Source organism: Sinocyclocheilus rhinocerous, unplaced genomic scaffold (genome assembly GCF_001515625.1).
Source record: "Sinocyclocheilus rhinocerous isolate Xijiao unplaced genomic scaffold, SAMN03320098_v1.1 scaffold8, whole genome shotgun sequence".
In the NCBI taxonomy this organism is placed as follows: Eukaryota; Metazoa; Chordata; class Actinopteri; order Cypriniformes; family Cyprinidae; genus Sinocyclocheilus; species Sinocyclocheilus rhinocerous.
In genome coordinates, this window is record NW_015666800.1 from 421,302 (window position 1) to 435,775 (window position 14,474).

Here is a 14,474-nt window from a genome sequence, read left to right on the forward strand (position 1 = left end):
CAAATTTCGAAACTATACAATCTTATTTAGATTAAAAACTGCTCATGCTGCATGTGTGTAGCATCTTTGTTTGGATCGTGATTCAAATACAGTGGTTGCCTCTAATTTTAAATGGAAAGAGCACAGGCAAAGTGTTTTATTTGTGTTATTTATTTATTTATTTATTTGATTTGGGGTTTCTTTAAAAAAAAATCTGTTTAGTTTTGTTATTTGACATATTTAAATTTCACAAAGAAATGTGCAGCATTTTGTCCAAAGAATAATAAAAGGACACCTTTTGTTTCATGAAATTGTATCATGAAATCATTATCGTGAATCATATCGCATCGTGAGTTGAGAGAATCATTACATCCCTAGTTGTACACTACCGTTCTGAAGTTTGGAGTCGGTTTTATAAAGTTTTTAACAGAAGTCTTTTGATTCTCACCAAGGCTGGATTCATTTGATCAAAACACCATAAAAACATTAATATTGTGAAATATTCTTACAACTTACAACTATTTTCTATGTTATTATATTTTAACATGTAATTTATTCCTGTAATGGCAAAGCTGAATTTTCAGCAGCCATTACTCCAATCTTCAGTGTCACATGATCCTTTAGAAATCATTGCTGATTAAGAAACATTTCTTATTATTATCAGTTGAAAACAGTTGTGCTGCTTAATATTTTTGAGGAAACCGTGATACATTTTTTTCAGGATTCTTTGATGAATAGAAAGAAAAAAAAAACAGTATTTATTTGAAATACAATCTTTTCTATTGTAATAAATGTTTTTACTGTCACTTCTGATCAATTTTATGCATCCTTGATGAATAAAAGTGTAAATAAAAAAAAAGAGAATCTTACTGAGCCCAAACATTTGAATGTTAGTGTCTGACTTGATTTGAATGTGTATGATTACTTCATATTCAGTCTGACATGACCCTGGTTCAGATTTGATGCCAGTGTTTAATTATATCATTGCACAGCTCGAACATTAAGTTGACAGTCAACAGTGAAAGTTACTACATACCAGTTTAGTAAACTTGTCTTCACAAGCATTTCGTATCCGTTCAGGTGTGGCGGGGCTGTCCAGTCTGAAGGGTCCTGTCAGGCCGGACTCAGCCCTGGCAGCAATAATGGCATCTTTAATGGCATAAAACACTGAGGCCGCCAGAAAGAGAGGAGGCTCGCCCACAGCCTGAGTACAAACACAGCCATAAGAGTTAACGGACACAAACCATGATCTTACTGTGGAGTCAGTTGTTGTGATGCATCTAACCTTTGAGGAGAAGATGGCCTTCTCATTAGGAGTGTCTCTGAGCAGCGAGACCTTTAATTCAATGGGAATATCCCCAAAAGAGGGAATCTTATACATGCCAGGTCCGCGAGTGTATAGGTAACCATCAGGAGAGTAGCGTAGCTCCTCCAGCGTGAACAGACCTAAACCTTGCATGAACCCGCCCTCCACCTGCACACACAGCCACAAATCATATGATATTTATCATGAATTGACAATGGTGTGATCTGTTTAATTACATTTATATGAAATACCTGTCCAATGTCCAATGCTGGATTTAAACTCTTGCCCACATCCATAACTATGGACGTATGAAGATTCTGACAGGAGAGATAAAAAAAAAGAGGAGTTAACTTTGAAGTACGGATCTCGAATATACAGTCTATTATGCAGAAAAGTTGTAATCTATTATGCAGAAAAGTATATATACCAAATACATGTTTCACCTTATGACTGCCAGTTAGGCAGTCTATCTCCACCTCTGAGACAGCCACGCCATAACTGAAGTAGTTAAATGGCCTTCCTGAATTTGTGTCAAAATCATAGCCAAGATCTGGAGTCCTATACAATATAATCATATGAATAATACCTCTTAATTCTATGAGGACCAACAAGATTTGAAATGTGAAAATTATGAAATGTATTTAAAAATTTGATTTGTTTATACAGTGGGGGAAATATTTATTTGATCCCCTGCTGATTTTGTAAGTTTGCCCACTTACAAAGAAATGAAGGTTCTGTAATTTTTTATGGTAGGTTTTTGTGTGGACAGGTGTCTTATACACCTAATGAGCTGACAGGCAAAAACTTCTTAAAGTGACAGGACTAATCTGTGTTCCACATGGGCACATAACCAATCTGTGGGAGACAGAATTCTTGCTGGTTGGTAGGGGATCATATACTTATTTCACTTATTTCATTTGCAAATCAATCTCTAACCTTTATATAATGTGTTTTTTCTGGATTTTTTGGTTGATATTCTGTCTCTATTTGTTAAAATAAACTTACCATAAAAATTACAGACCCTTTATTTCTTTGTAAGTGGGCAAACTTACAAAATCAGCAGGGGATCAAATACATATTTTCCCCACTGTAGCTCAGAAAACATGCTGAAATAAACATACTTGTAAAATCCATTGGCAGACAGATTGACTCGGTCAAAATAGGCTGCTTTCACCTGCAAATGTGATTACACAATGTCTCATATAAAATACATAAATATATCAAATAATTACATGCAAAAACTTACAAACATACTGACCCAATCCTCCCAGCAGCCTTTGGGGTTTTTGTCTTTGTAAGGCTGAAGTCTCTGTAGTAATGTCTGGCAAGCATTCTGTGGAAAATTAAAGGGTTGTGTGAAATTTTCGACTAATGTTGATTTGAAATATTGTGGATTAGATTGATGGCTGACATATTCTACTGTTCAGAAGTCTGGGGTAAAAATGTTTAAATTTTTTCAAAGAAAGTCTCTTTTGCTCACCAAGGCTGCATTTATTTTATTTAAAAAATGCAGTAATATTGTGAAATATCATTACAGTTTAAAATAACTGTTTTCTATTTTAAAATGTAATTTATTTCTGCCATTACTCCAGTTTCAGTGTTACATGATCCTTCAGAAATCATTCTAATATTGCTGATTTGTCGATATATTAAATAGTAATTAAATTATTATAAATGTTGGCAACAGATATGCACCTTAATATTTTTGTGGAAACAAATTTTTTCAGGATTATTTGATGAATAGAAAATTATTATTTTGATTATTTTGATGAAGATTATTTTGATGAATAGTTCAAAATAACAGCATTTATTTGAAATATAATTTTTTTTCTAACAGTGTAAAAGTCCTTACTGTCACTTTTGATCAATTAAATGTAGATAAAAAAAAAACAATCTTACTTTGAACGGTAGTGTACATTAAAAAAAGCATCATAAACATGAATATCTGCTGCATGAGGCTTACGTAGATGGCCATGCCGTTAAGGTCGGAGGAGGCGGAGGCAGCTGTAGGGCTGGTGTTGGGAACTGTGTTAGTGCTGGTCTCTGTGATGTGAATCTTTGAGCAGGGGATTCCAAGAGTTTTACTGGCCACCTGCACAACACAAAAATGTTAAGACAAAATGAATATGAACAGTGGTGACCAACATTTCAATATAGTATTTTTGTTGTGTTTTGTTTGCATTACCTGGACCATTTTAGTGTGCAGGCCTTGCCCCATCTCTGTTCCACCATGAGTTAGTAAAACCGAACCATCAGAGTACACATGTACCAATGCTCCTGCCTGAATGAAAAATATCCATCACACACATATACCCAATCACCTCTTTCTAATAGTTCTTTAGATTCTGAGAGGAAGAAGGCTGACCTGGTTAAGGAAGACAGCAGTGAAGCTGATGCCAAACTTGGTGGGAATGATGGACAACCCTCTCTTGGTCCAACGGTGCTGCCTGGAATTGAAGTGTTACAGCAATTTTTACCAAGCTTTGCAGTGCCTAAACTGAAAATATTTCTACAGTAATATACAAATAAAATCTAACCATAAAGTGTTGGTTCATGAAATTATCTACTAATCTTATCTACTTATAGGATTTAAGCTGCCCCAGTGTTACTTTATATATTTATATAATATTGTAATATTTGTTAATATTTTGCATTAGCTTTTATTTTTATACTTTAGCTTATATTTTTATATTCATTTTAATTTTAGATTAAATGTTTATAATTTTATGTGCTTTTGCCATTATTATTATTATTAATATTTGTTTTAATTTCAGTTTTAGTAATGGGAGCAACTGAAGTAGAGAAAAATAATCTATTTTCCTTTTGTTATTTATACATTTGTAAGTTTTATATTTATATGATTTAATATAGTCTTTTTTTTTATTTACATTTTTTTTCTTATCTTATAATGTATCTTATAATTTTTTTTTGCAATGAAAACATTAATGTAATTCCCACTACACATATCAATACACTCAAAATATCAAGGAAAATATGTTTTATTATTATATGCACTTGTGCATTTAAACTGCACAAGCTTTCAATTGTGTTGATGAGCTTAATATCTAAGAATTTTTCGGACCTATTATATTGTTCCACTGCCTCCTTGCGCTTGTTGAAGTCTGAGAGCTGCATGCACTCCTCCCAGCAGCGATCAATGGTGAACTGGTCCAGACGTTGATTGAAGGGTGTGAAATCCCCCTCCTTGTACATGTTCATCCTCCTCACCTGGAAGTAGTAGGAGACTTGAATATTCGTGTACAACTGTATGGACTATGAGAAAAAGAAATATGCAGTATGAACCTCTTCAGCAGGCAGACCACAGCTCAAAGCCACATCACTCATCCAGCTCTCTGCGATCATCATGCCCTGCGGCCCACCAAAGCCTCTGAACGCTGAGTTAGACGGCAGGTTGGTTTTACACATGTAGCCTGTGCCATGAATGTTAGGAATATTGTAGGAGTTATCCATGTGGAATAGTGCCCTCTCCAGGATCTGTGCATTGAGAGACAGGATACACATTTAGGCTTGGGATGTAAGAAAGAATATCTTGTAATGTGTGTCTTTGACCACCAGGGGTGTCTCATGGACCACCAGCAATAGATGTTCAAAACTTTGAGATGCCTACTCACTGACAATGACAGGTCCAGTGAATTGCCTGCGTTGCTGTAGAACGTCACATCAAGTGCCATCACTCTTCCATTGTTCATGTACCCAACCTAGACATCAGATTACAGAGTTTAAACTTTTTTCAACTTGAAAAGGCGCTCTGAACTGCAGAAAAAGATGCCGGCGGTGGCGTTTAAAAAAGCGCTCAGGACTTTTTTGAAAACACGGTTTACTCCATAGGATTATAATGTAAAACAGACGCTGGCAGCTTCAAAAAAGACGCCAAGTGTGAACACGCCTTGATAGTGTATAAGACTTAGCAAGGACAAGGACAATAGGGTGACCATATGTCTGATTTTTCTTTAACATGTCCTTGCAGGGGTTTCTAAATTGCCCAAAATCTCTGGGTTTTGGCTTGGTTTTCCTATTGTTTTTTGACCATGGAATCAGATGAGCCCTCTGCACAATCTAACTTTGCTGCAGCATGGATCAACCTGCTGGTTCGTCTGGCCTGAGGAGAACTGGTCCCCCGACTGAGCCTGGCTTCTCCCAAGGTTTTTTTTCTCCATTCTGTCACCGATGGAGTTTTGGTTCCTTGCTGCTGTCACCTCTGGCTTGCTTAGTTGGGGACACTTAATTTCCAGCGGCTGAAGGTAATGACCAAAAAGTAGTTTGACAAATAGTGTGCAGGCATTGTACCAAATCGACCAATCATGGCGTGAAAGAAGGTGGGAATCAACAGAGAACGGTCAAAGCAATGCAAATATGCATACATACAATGCACGAGGACTGTAGAGAGCATGTCAACAGGAAAGACACAGACATTTTAGGCAATTTAGAAATCCCGGCCAGTACAAAGAGGACGTATGGTCCACCTAAAGGACAATATCTGGCTAATTTGTACAATTTTTCACCTTGTAATGTCCAAAGAATGGATGCCGACCACCTGTGACCAGCATGTCCTCATCGCGATCTAACATACAGCGAACTGGCCGCTTGACCCTAAAAGAAAAAGGTCAAACTAAATGTTTACCCTTCACATTGCTACATATGACATGACTTTATGTAATTAGGCACATTGTTACATTAGTTTGTGTTATAAATATTCATACGTATGTGCGGCAACAGCGACCACTGTGGACAGAATGGTGCTCCGACTTTCTTTCCCTCCAAATCCTCCTCCCATCCTCTTCACACGACATACCACCCGGTTGGCAGGCACTCCCAGAGCTTTAGCCACTAGGGCCTGAGGCAAACACATCACATTATTTGCATTAGGACAGTCCAATCAACACTATATATCGCATCATTAATAATCCTATCATATTTTTGTTACTAATGAATTAACCATTTTAAATGAGAGGTCCCATAGCAACTGCCTATCTATCTATCTATCTATCTATCTATCTATCTATCTATCTATCTGTCTGTCTGTCTGTCTGTCTGTCTGAGGGTTTTTCTATCTGATTTGGGCTTGCAAAACCTATCATGACGCTTATTTAATTTTTTATAAATTATTATATGATTTATTTTTTATTTATATTATTTTAAAATAGATTTTATATTAATTAAATATTTTTATTATTTTCAATTAAATAATAAAATAAAAAATAATACATAATTTTATTTGTACAATTTTACAAATAAATTTCAGATATTTATTACATTTTCAGATACAATTAACAATACAATTTTCAGATACAATTAAAATGTCAATATTTTGTCAAGCTACCATCACCATTCTTATGTCTTTTGCAGTTTAAACTTTTGATTGAGAATGTGGATATAAATCAATATCTTGCACCAGTTCCCTACAGAGAGTGATTTCTTTTGTTTACCTGAGTCTTGGAGGCCGACTGTGTGGACACAAACAGCTCCATTTCTCCATCCTCTCCACGAGGGACAGCCAGCGTGCAATTAGTCTCCAGATAAAACTGTTCCTGTCCTCCAATGTGCATCTTACCTGCAGAATCACATATTTAGAGTCTGAACAAGAATCATTTAAGGTATATAAATGGTGTAAACTGCAGATCTACCACAGAATTCGTGCAGAGTACAGACTGTCTGTTTCATGAAAAAAAACATGGTTTTAGATAATGTGAATGTTTTATTAGATAACTTATACCATGCAGGATGTGATCAGAGTCTTTGAATCCTTGTGCAACATCTCCTCTCTCTATACTTCTCACCGGCTGATAGAAGGACTTGTTGGCAATAGCATCCTGTTTGAAAGAGTGAACGCAAACATGTTAGCAAACCAGTCAAGCTTATCTTTATGTGTTATGTGTATTTTTGTACAAGCTATTTCTCTGAAAACCTTGAAAAATCCTGTTATGTAATGATGACAGCAGGAAAAGCACTAAGCAATGGTGAAAGGTCAGAGCACAGCACCACATGTTTGGCAATGATATTGTAGATCAGTGGTTTTGAAACCAAAAATTGGTTGTAGGTCATATTTTCAGTCCTATGAGGATCACATTTCAGGGTTGGTTTTTTGGTGTCAATTTGTCATGTTTGTTTCCGTGTGCCATGTGCTCTCCTGTCTACTGTTTAGGTCTTTTGTTTTTCAGCTCTGTGGGCTGAAGTCTGGTCAGATGTACCCAGTTTTGTGTTACTTTCACAATTTTTGTAAATAAAGACCATTTTGAAAACTTGCTGGCTGTGCTGCATTTGGGTTGGTTTGTACACCACACATGACAAAACCATGGACCATAGCTAGATGATTCTGTTTTCTGTGGTGTGTGTATGTGTGAACATGTGGAGTAAATACAGACCTGAATGGTGACAATCACAGGCTGCAGTTCCTCATAGCTGATCTTCACATCTTTGGCTGCTCTCTGAGCATGGGCCTGTGTGTCTGCCACAATGGCCCCCACTATATGTCCAACACATGTGACCTAGAATGAAAAATCATTTTGAGGAACAAAACCATAAACTCTACATGACTATAAAAAAGTGACAAAACATATGCATGTGACATTTTGGGGTTGGTAAAAATTTTAAAATGTTTTTGCTCATCAAGGCTGCGTTTATTTAATGTAAAATACAGCAAAAACAGCAATATTGTGAAATATTATTAAAATTTAAAATTTTATTTATTAAAATTTTCTACTTTAATATATTTTAAACTTTAATCATGTGACGAAAAGCTGAATTTTCAGCAGCCATTACTCCAGTCTCCAGTGTCTCATGATCTTTCAGAAATCATTCTGATATGTTGATGTAGTTCTCAGGTAACATTTCTTATTATTATTATCAATGGTGAAAACAGTTTTTGCTGCAATATTTTTTGCAGAAACCGTGATTTATTCAGGATTCTTTGATAGAAAGTTCAAAAAGAATAGTATTCATTTGTAATAGAAAGGAGTCCTTAAAAAGTCTTTACTGTCACTTTGAATTAATTGCATGAACAGATTAATTATTCTTTCAATAAATTAAATTTGCTGAGTAAATGAATTAATTTCTTTCAAAAATGAAAATAAAAAATCTTACTGACCCCAAACTTTTGAAAAGCAGCAGTTTATGTCAATGACGCATATCAAAGACATATCAAACATTTAAATAATTTTAAATAAAAGTGATTCAAGCATGTATGGAAGCCAAATTCCACCTTGGAAGAAAAAAGGTAATCGTGAAGTATATCACAATAGCAATGCATTTTTTTCATAATTGTGACTTAATTTCTCATAAATGTAAATATTGTGCAGTGTGACAGTAAGTCTAACAAAGTGACTTAATTTCTTTTTTTAAATTTAACTGACAATTAACTTTATTTTTTCACTCTGAGATGTAAACAGGCTTCCATAACAAACAGCAATAATGGTTTTAGCTGCTAATGTGTGACATGTTATAGGGTAGATTAAGATTATTTTTAATTTTGCCACGTCCAAGATGCTCAAACATTAAAGCACATGTCAAAGTGTAACTGCATCAATAAATGATTATGCCGTAGAAAAACGCCTGATCATAGAATTGCCCTACACTGCAATTAAGTGAGATGCATGTGAGATACATTTTGCATGGGAATCCATAAATATCTGTCACAAATGCATGATGCCATTTACTACAACTTCCAAGTGATACACTCTATTTTGTGTAAGAAATGTAAAAGCCATTATGGTAACCTTATGCCTGATCCACTCTGCATCACAACTAAAAACAAGGCAAATACGGTCATAATCAATTTAATAGCTGTCTGTGTAAAAACATCTCTCTTTATAAATACTGCATCCAGAATTCACTGAAATATAGAAAATGAAAAACACCTTATCATCTGCAAAAACTGTCTCGTCATAAACGACAGGTCCTGTCAAGTTACTTCCTGGGATGTCTTTAGCAGAGATAAATGCAACCACTCCAGGAACCGCCATTGCATCAGAGGTGTCAATGGATCTACAAAGAGAAACACATACACACATAGTTAACACCAAATCATGGGTAATCATTGTCTCAGGTCACAACAATCAAGTTCAGAACTGAACCTTTTTATGACACGTGAGTCATAAAAACAATGTAGGTTCTCTATTACAACATCAATGTGCATGTGAAAAGTCATATACTTAGCTTTAACCCAACACTAAATCATTCCAAAACATGACGTGTGTCTTTTTCAACTAACTTTATGAGTGCCTGAGCTTTAATGCTGGTGACCAAAGCCAAATGGAGCTCATTTTCATAACAGGGGATGTCGTCACAGTAGATCGCCTCTCCTGTGGCATGCTTAAGTGCAGAGAGGTGCATGATAGGGTGACCCACAACATCATCATTATTATGTCCGGGGGGAACTGCCTGAAAACAAAGAAATAAAGTTAAGCAATCAGCAAACACATAGTGCACAGATCAAGTTGCTAAATGCCTGTTTATGTGTACCTGGTAGAGTTGTACACTGGACGGTGAGTCCAACTGGAAGAGCTCAGTAGCAGTAGCATATTCGGGTCGGACGTCTTCCACAGTCACACCCTGTAGAGTTTACACAGTTTACAACTAACCCTAAAATAGTCATGTGACCAGAAAACATACAGTCCTGGACTGTTAGAAAGTAAAAAAAAAAAAAGGGGGGAGTAGAATCTGTGTCCAAAAATAACTTGAACACATTTGCAAATTGCAAAAAAAGCCATATAATAGCAATTAAAATTTATTTATTTTTATTTAAATAATTTAAATTACTTTTATTTTGGAGCTAAGTAGAATTTTACAAACTCTTGATTGTGTAAGTGTGGAAAACACAGTATTAAAAACCTCCATCCGCAGGTCCAGAGCCAGTTTGTGCTGGACAGTGAGGAAGAACTTGTAGAAGAGGCTGATAGTCAGTGTGCGTCTATATGTCACCATCCCACCAGGAGCTGAAGGAGACAGACTCATCTCCTCAGCCAATGACGTGCAGGCTTGCTCGAGAAGCTCCTCGTTCCATTGTCTGCAATCAAATAAAGATTGTGAAACTGATGCATTTACTCTGTCGTGATTATTGAATGAGGCTGAATGTCAGAAAAGAATATTATAAATTTGCTAGAAAACCTGCCGGGCATCATCCTCTACCTGTTGAGTAACCTGTTGCATGTGGCCGTGGCAAGGACAGTGACAGGGGCCATTCCTCCATAGCTTATCCGGATACTCTGCACTATGTTGGATTTCTCCTTGAACAATACATTCATCCCACATGTGACAATGGCGATGTCGTCCTCTTTGCGAGGGGACTGTTTGAAAGCTGAGAAGTACTGGCCCTAAAACACACATTGACAGAGTGACTCCAAATGTAATCTATTTCATGTGAAATATGAATCAGATACAACACTGTTCAAAAGTTTTGGTAGGTAAGATTTTATTTTTTTAAATGAAGTTTCTGTTGCTCACTAAGTCTGCATTTTTTTTTTTTAAATACAGTAAAACATTAATATTGTGAAACATTATTCCAATTGAAAATAATTAAATTAGAGTTTTAAACTCTAATTTATGATGGCAAAGCTGAATCTTTAGCAGTCATTACTCCAGTCTTCAGTGTCACATTTGATCAATTCAATGTATCATTGATGAATAAAAGTATTTATTAAAAAAAAAATCTTACTGACTTGAAACATTTAAACAATGCAAATTCTGTCATCATTTACTCTCCTTCATGCTGTCCGACTCCCAAACCATTTGACTTTCATGGAATGCAACAAGTTTGAATATGTAGAAGTGTGAAAGGGTGAGAATCCCCTTCCCAGTGTGCATCAAACGGGAAAGACCTTTAAGAAAATAACTATTCAAATTTCAGGTTGTTCTTTACACAGAGGTATCATACGGCTTCAGTCGACTTGGAATATAGCATACAAGTCTTCTGGACCACATTTATGATAAAATTACGGTGTGTTTTTGTTATTTTGGAGCTCAACAGTCTGGATGCCTTTTCACTTTCATTATATGTAAAAGAGCAGCCAATAGATTTTCCAACATCTATTTTGTATTCCACAAAAGAAAGAAAGTCTTATGGGTATAGAATGAAAAAATTGACATTTTGGAGTATCAATCACAGAATGTTTTTCGAATGCAGACCTTTCTTGTGTATGGAATCTCAATGGACAACAGAATCTCCTCTGACTTCAAAATGGTCTTCCTATAACCAGGGAAGAACTTTTCATCCATTTCAAGAACGCGTTTCTCCCCTTTAAACATCAGACAGAGATTTTTTATAGAATTTCGAAAACATACATTGAAAGTTTAAGTCATTAATCAACTGTTGTCATAAATTATGCAGAACAAAGATCATGGACACAATGTCAATAAAACATATAGGGTCAACACCCTACAGTATATGTTACTCGGCTGGTACATTGTACTGCGAAAGTCCTGTTTACCATAGCTTTCAGTATCCCTAACCCCTTCCCTATGTACCACAATCATCCAATCAGCTGTAAAACACGGGGAAACGGTACAATTATTTAAAAGTATCCCTAATTTAGACTTTTAGAAATTACCGACATAATATTCAGACTTCAGCAGGACTATATGAAAAATGACTGCACACTGTGGAATAGGATATCATTGGATATCGCCTGTTTTCTCTACATAAACTGCCTCTGTATTCTGTGTCAGATCATGAAATTTATAACCTTTGATCCTTGAACAGAAAAAAAAAAAATGTTGCACCTTTGGACATCACCGTCAGCTTGCAGCCAGCTGCCATAAACACAGGGTTTAGGTCTGAAATGGGACTTGCTGTCATAATATTGCCACCAACAGCCTGAAAGCAAAAATATGATTTTACTTTTAATCATTCAGAATCACTTTTTATGTTTTATTGTTCAAGTTAGACACTTCATTAAATCAAACAGCCATTAAATTAACAAATGGCAGTCATTTTCAAGTCCATTAACTTCTATAAAACTATTTTTCACTTCAGGGAGGGACACAAAACATACAGCAACATTTCGGATCTGCTGTCCTGCAAACCAACGCAGCTGCTCAAGAACAGCTTCAAAGACCTCTGTCTGATGAGCAGGCAGCTTCTTCACTGCTGCACGCAACATGTCCCCCAGCACAGTCAACGTCACTGATGCACCAACCTGAATGCCTGTGAGCCAAAAACAAGCCCAGATTAATTGTCAATATAACTTAACCTAAGCAGTGAAATACCACTACAAGACTAGATTGAAGACCAGATAATTGAATGAACATATACTTCTAACTCTATAAAATTTGAATGTATTGTACTGACAAATAATATTTGCTTTAAACCATCAAACAACATACTCAGACAAAAGCATCCCTTTAGGTATATGACTCTCTTACCATCCTGAGTGTGCTGGATGATGTTTAGTTCAGGGATGTAAGCTGGTGCCAGAATCACAGGGTAAAGAAGGTTTTTGAACTTCATCTCAATACCTAGAAAAGAGACTCAAAGCAATTAAAATCAGCTGTTCTTTGAGCACACCACAAAGAAAAAACTAAGTTTTTTCACTCATAATATGTAACTATACTTATGAAATTTAACTGTTGTTCCAAATATCAGCCCAAACAATGATATATAGACCAAACATACAATTGCTATGTGATATTTTATGCAACAGTTCAGTAAACAAGAAGTTAACATAGTGTAACTTGAATTTTAGACACAGTATTGGCAGTTACTTTGACTATTGTTGCCTCACCAATAAAAATAGTTTAGTGTCTCTGAGCAACACAGTTACTAGTTGTTGTTTTTTTTTTCAGAATGAATCAGCATTTTGACTGAAACAGTTGAATGAATGATTCATTGACTCATTGATTAAAGATGTAGCAACAATGTTACATGCCAAAACAAAAAAAGCAGAAAATCACTGACAACTTTTGGCTGCATTTGAATACATCATACATCCCTACAATACAGTATGTAAAAAACAGTATGTTAAATGAGTATGTCAGAATTCATAGTATTCGTATAACAACAGTAGGACAATGACAACATGTAATACATCCTGATTACAGTGATACTATATAGAACATACTTTTTGAATGGTTGAGAAATAGACAAAAGAAGCACCCACTCAGAGAGTATGCCGTTTCGGATGCAGTCCTTGTCTAGAATAGGCAACCACAAAGCTGAGTGATTCTATTAATGTACGTGGGACTCACCAACTTCTGTGTTCCCAACCACTAGTTTAGCATTTGGATAGGTCGCCTTTAGCTCCAAGAGTTCTTTGAGGGAGTAGGGTTGAATCCAAAGCACTCGTTCCCCAACAAATCTCAGCTCTCTCTGGGGCTGTTTACTTAGGCTCTGTAGAGCACAAATGTAACAAAGTATTGATGCATCTATTTAATACAGCAATCAGCCTCCTCATTTTACTATGATGGTTAATCAATGCAGATTAAACTAATTTTATACGCACCATGAGCTCAGGTGGGAAAATAATCTCTTGTGTTGGGTCCAGTGGCATAAACTCTGATTGGTCATACAATTTCTGAGCTTGAAGCGTTGTACTGTCCTAAAAATTTAAAAAGAAATGTTGAATTATTAGTAAAGTCCTTAGATAACATTCAGTACTGATAGGCAATACTGTGATTGTAAAACAGTGATCTTGAAGTATCTACTGTTTTATTTACTGTTATGTTTTAACCCACACTCATGTGAGGACAAACCACATGAGTGTGGGTTAAAACATGTGACTGGTTTCCTATGAGACTGCAATGGCTGCCATGTCATTGATTTCTTATCCAAGTATGCTACAGGTTTATCCTAAATGGCAAGGCTTTAGGACAAAAATGTGTTTGTACTCAGAGAAAATAGAGCATGGTGTCTGGATGTCTATTCTCACATTGACATGCTCTTGTATGTGTCCATTTGTCATGCAGCAGCCATTAGTTTGTCCTTTTCCACCACAACATCCCCCATCCTGAAACTGAAAGAAGCAGATACTAAACAAAATATATTCCCTGTGGTAATTCTGTTGAATATTTTACATCAATGTATTTTTATACCAGCTCAGACTACGTGAACATATTCATCTTGCACTTGTAATAAGTCATACTTGCTTAGTAAATCTGAATTAAGCACAAGCTCACAGTACAGGACTGTAAATCTGCCTGAATTGCTGTGGTGCTCACTCTACACAAGTTTTTTTTTTTT

At 35.9% G+C, this 14,474-nt stretch overlaps 1 protein-coding gene across 3 annotated transcripts in view; it reads right to left on the reverse strand.

Annotated features, from left to right (window-relative positions):
- Nucleotides 1-14,474, reverse strand: part of LOC107733164 (xanthine dehydrogenase/oxidase-like) — a 19,361-nt gene that overhangs the window by 1,841 nt on the left and 3,046 nt on the right. For all 3 annotated transcript variants that reach the window (XM_016544696.1, XM_016544698.1, XM_016544697.1), the window contains 29 exons: nt 14,164-14,247; nt 13,738-13,833; nt 13,484-13,625; nt 12,662-12,754; nt 12,292-12,443; nt 12,020-12,113; nt 11,426-11,535; nt 10,430-10,614; nt 10,133-10,307; nt 9,764-9,853; nt 9,513-9,682; nt 9,160-9,286; nt 7,669-7,791; nt 7,020-7,116; nt 6,733-6,857; nt 6,007-6,140; nt 5,809-5,896; nt 4,918-5,004; nt 4,589-4,780; nt 4,368-4,513; nt 3,651-3,732; nt 3,471-3,566; nt 3,249-3,377; nt 2,544-2,618; nt 2,407-2,459; nt 1,729-1,843; nt 1,537-1,602; nt 1,265-1,453; nt 1,016-1,183 (listed from right to left, as the gene is read on the reverse strand). In XM_016544696.1, coding sequence (XP_016400182.1) covers nt 1,016-1,183; nt 1,265-1,453; nt 1,537-1,602; nt 1,729-1,843; nt 2,407-2,459; nt 2,544-2,618; nt 3,249-3,377; nt 3,471-3,566; nt 3,651-3,732; nt 4,368-4,513; nt 4,589-4,780; nt 4,918-5,004; nt 5,809-5,896; nt 6,007-6,140; nt 6,733-6,857; nt 7,020-7,116; nt 7,669-7,791; nt 9,160-9,286; nt 9,513-9,682; nt 9,764-9,853; nt 10,133-10,307; nt 10,430-10,614; nt 11,426-11,535; nt 12,020-12,113; nt 12,292-12,443; nt 12,662-12,754; nt 13,484-13,625; nt 13,738-13,833; nt 14,164-14,247 — 3,483 coding nt within the window. The remainder of the gene's footprint in view (nt 1-1,015; nt 1,184-1,264; nt 1,454-1,536; nt 1,603-1,728; nt 1,844-2,406; nt 2,460-2,543; nt 2,619-3,248; nt 3,378-3,470; nt 3,567-3,650; nt 3,733-4,367; nt 4,514-4,588; nt 4,781-4,917; nt 5,005-5,808; nt 5,897-6,006; nt 6,141-6,732; nt 6,858-7,019; nt 7,117-7,668; nt 7,792-9,159; nt 9,287-9,512; nt 9,683-9,763; nt 9,854-10,132; nt 10,308-10,429; nt 10,615-11,425; nt 11,536-12,019; nt 12,114-12,291; nt 12,444-12,661; nt 12,755-13,483; nt 13,626-13,737; nt 13,834-14,163; nt 14,248-14,474) is intronic.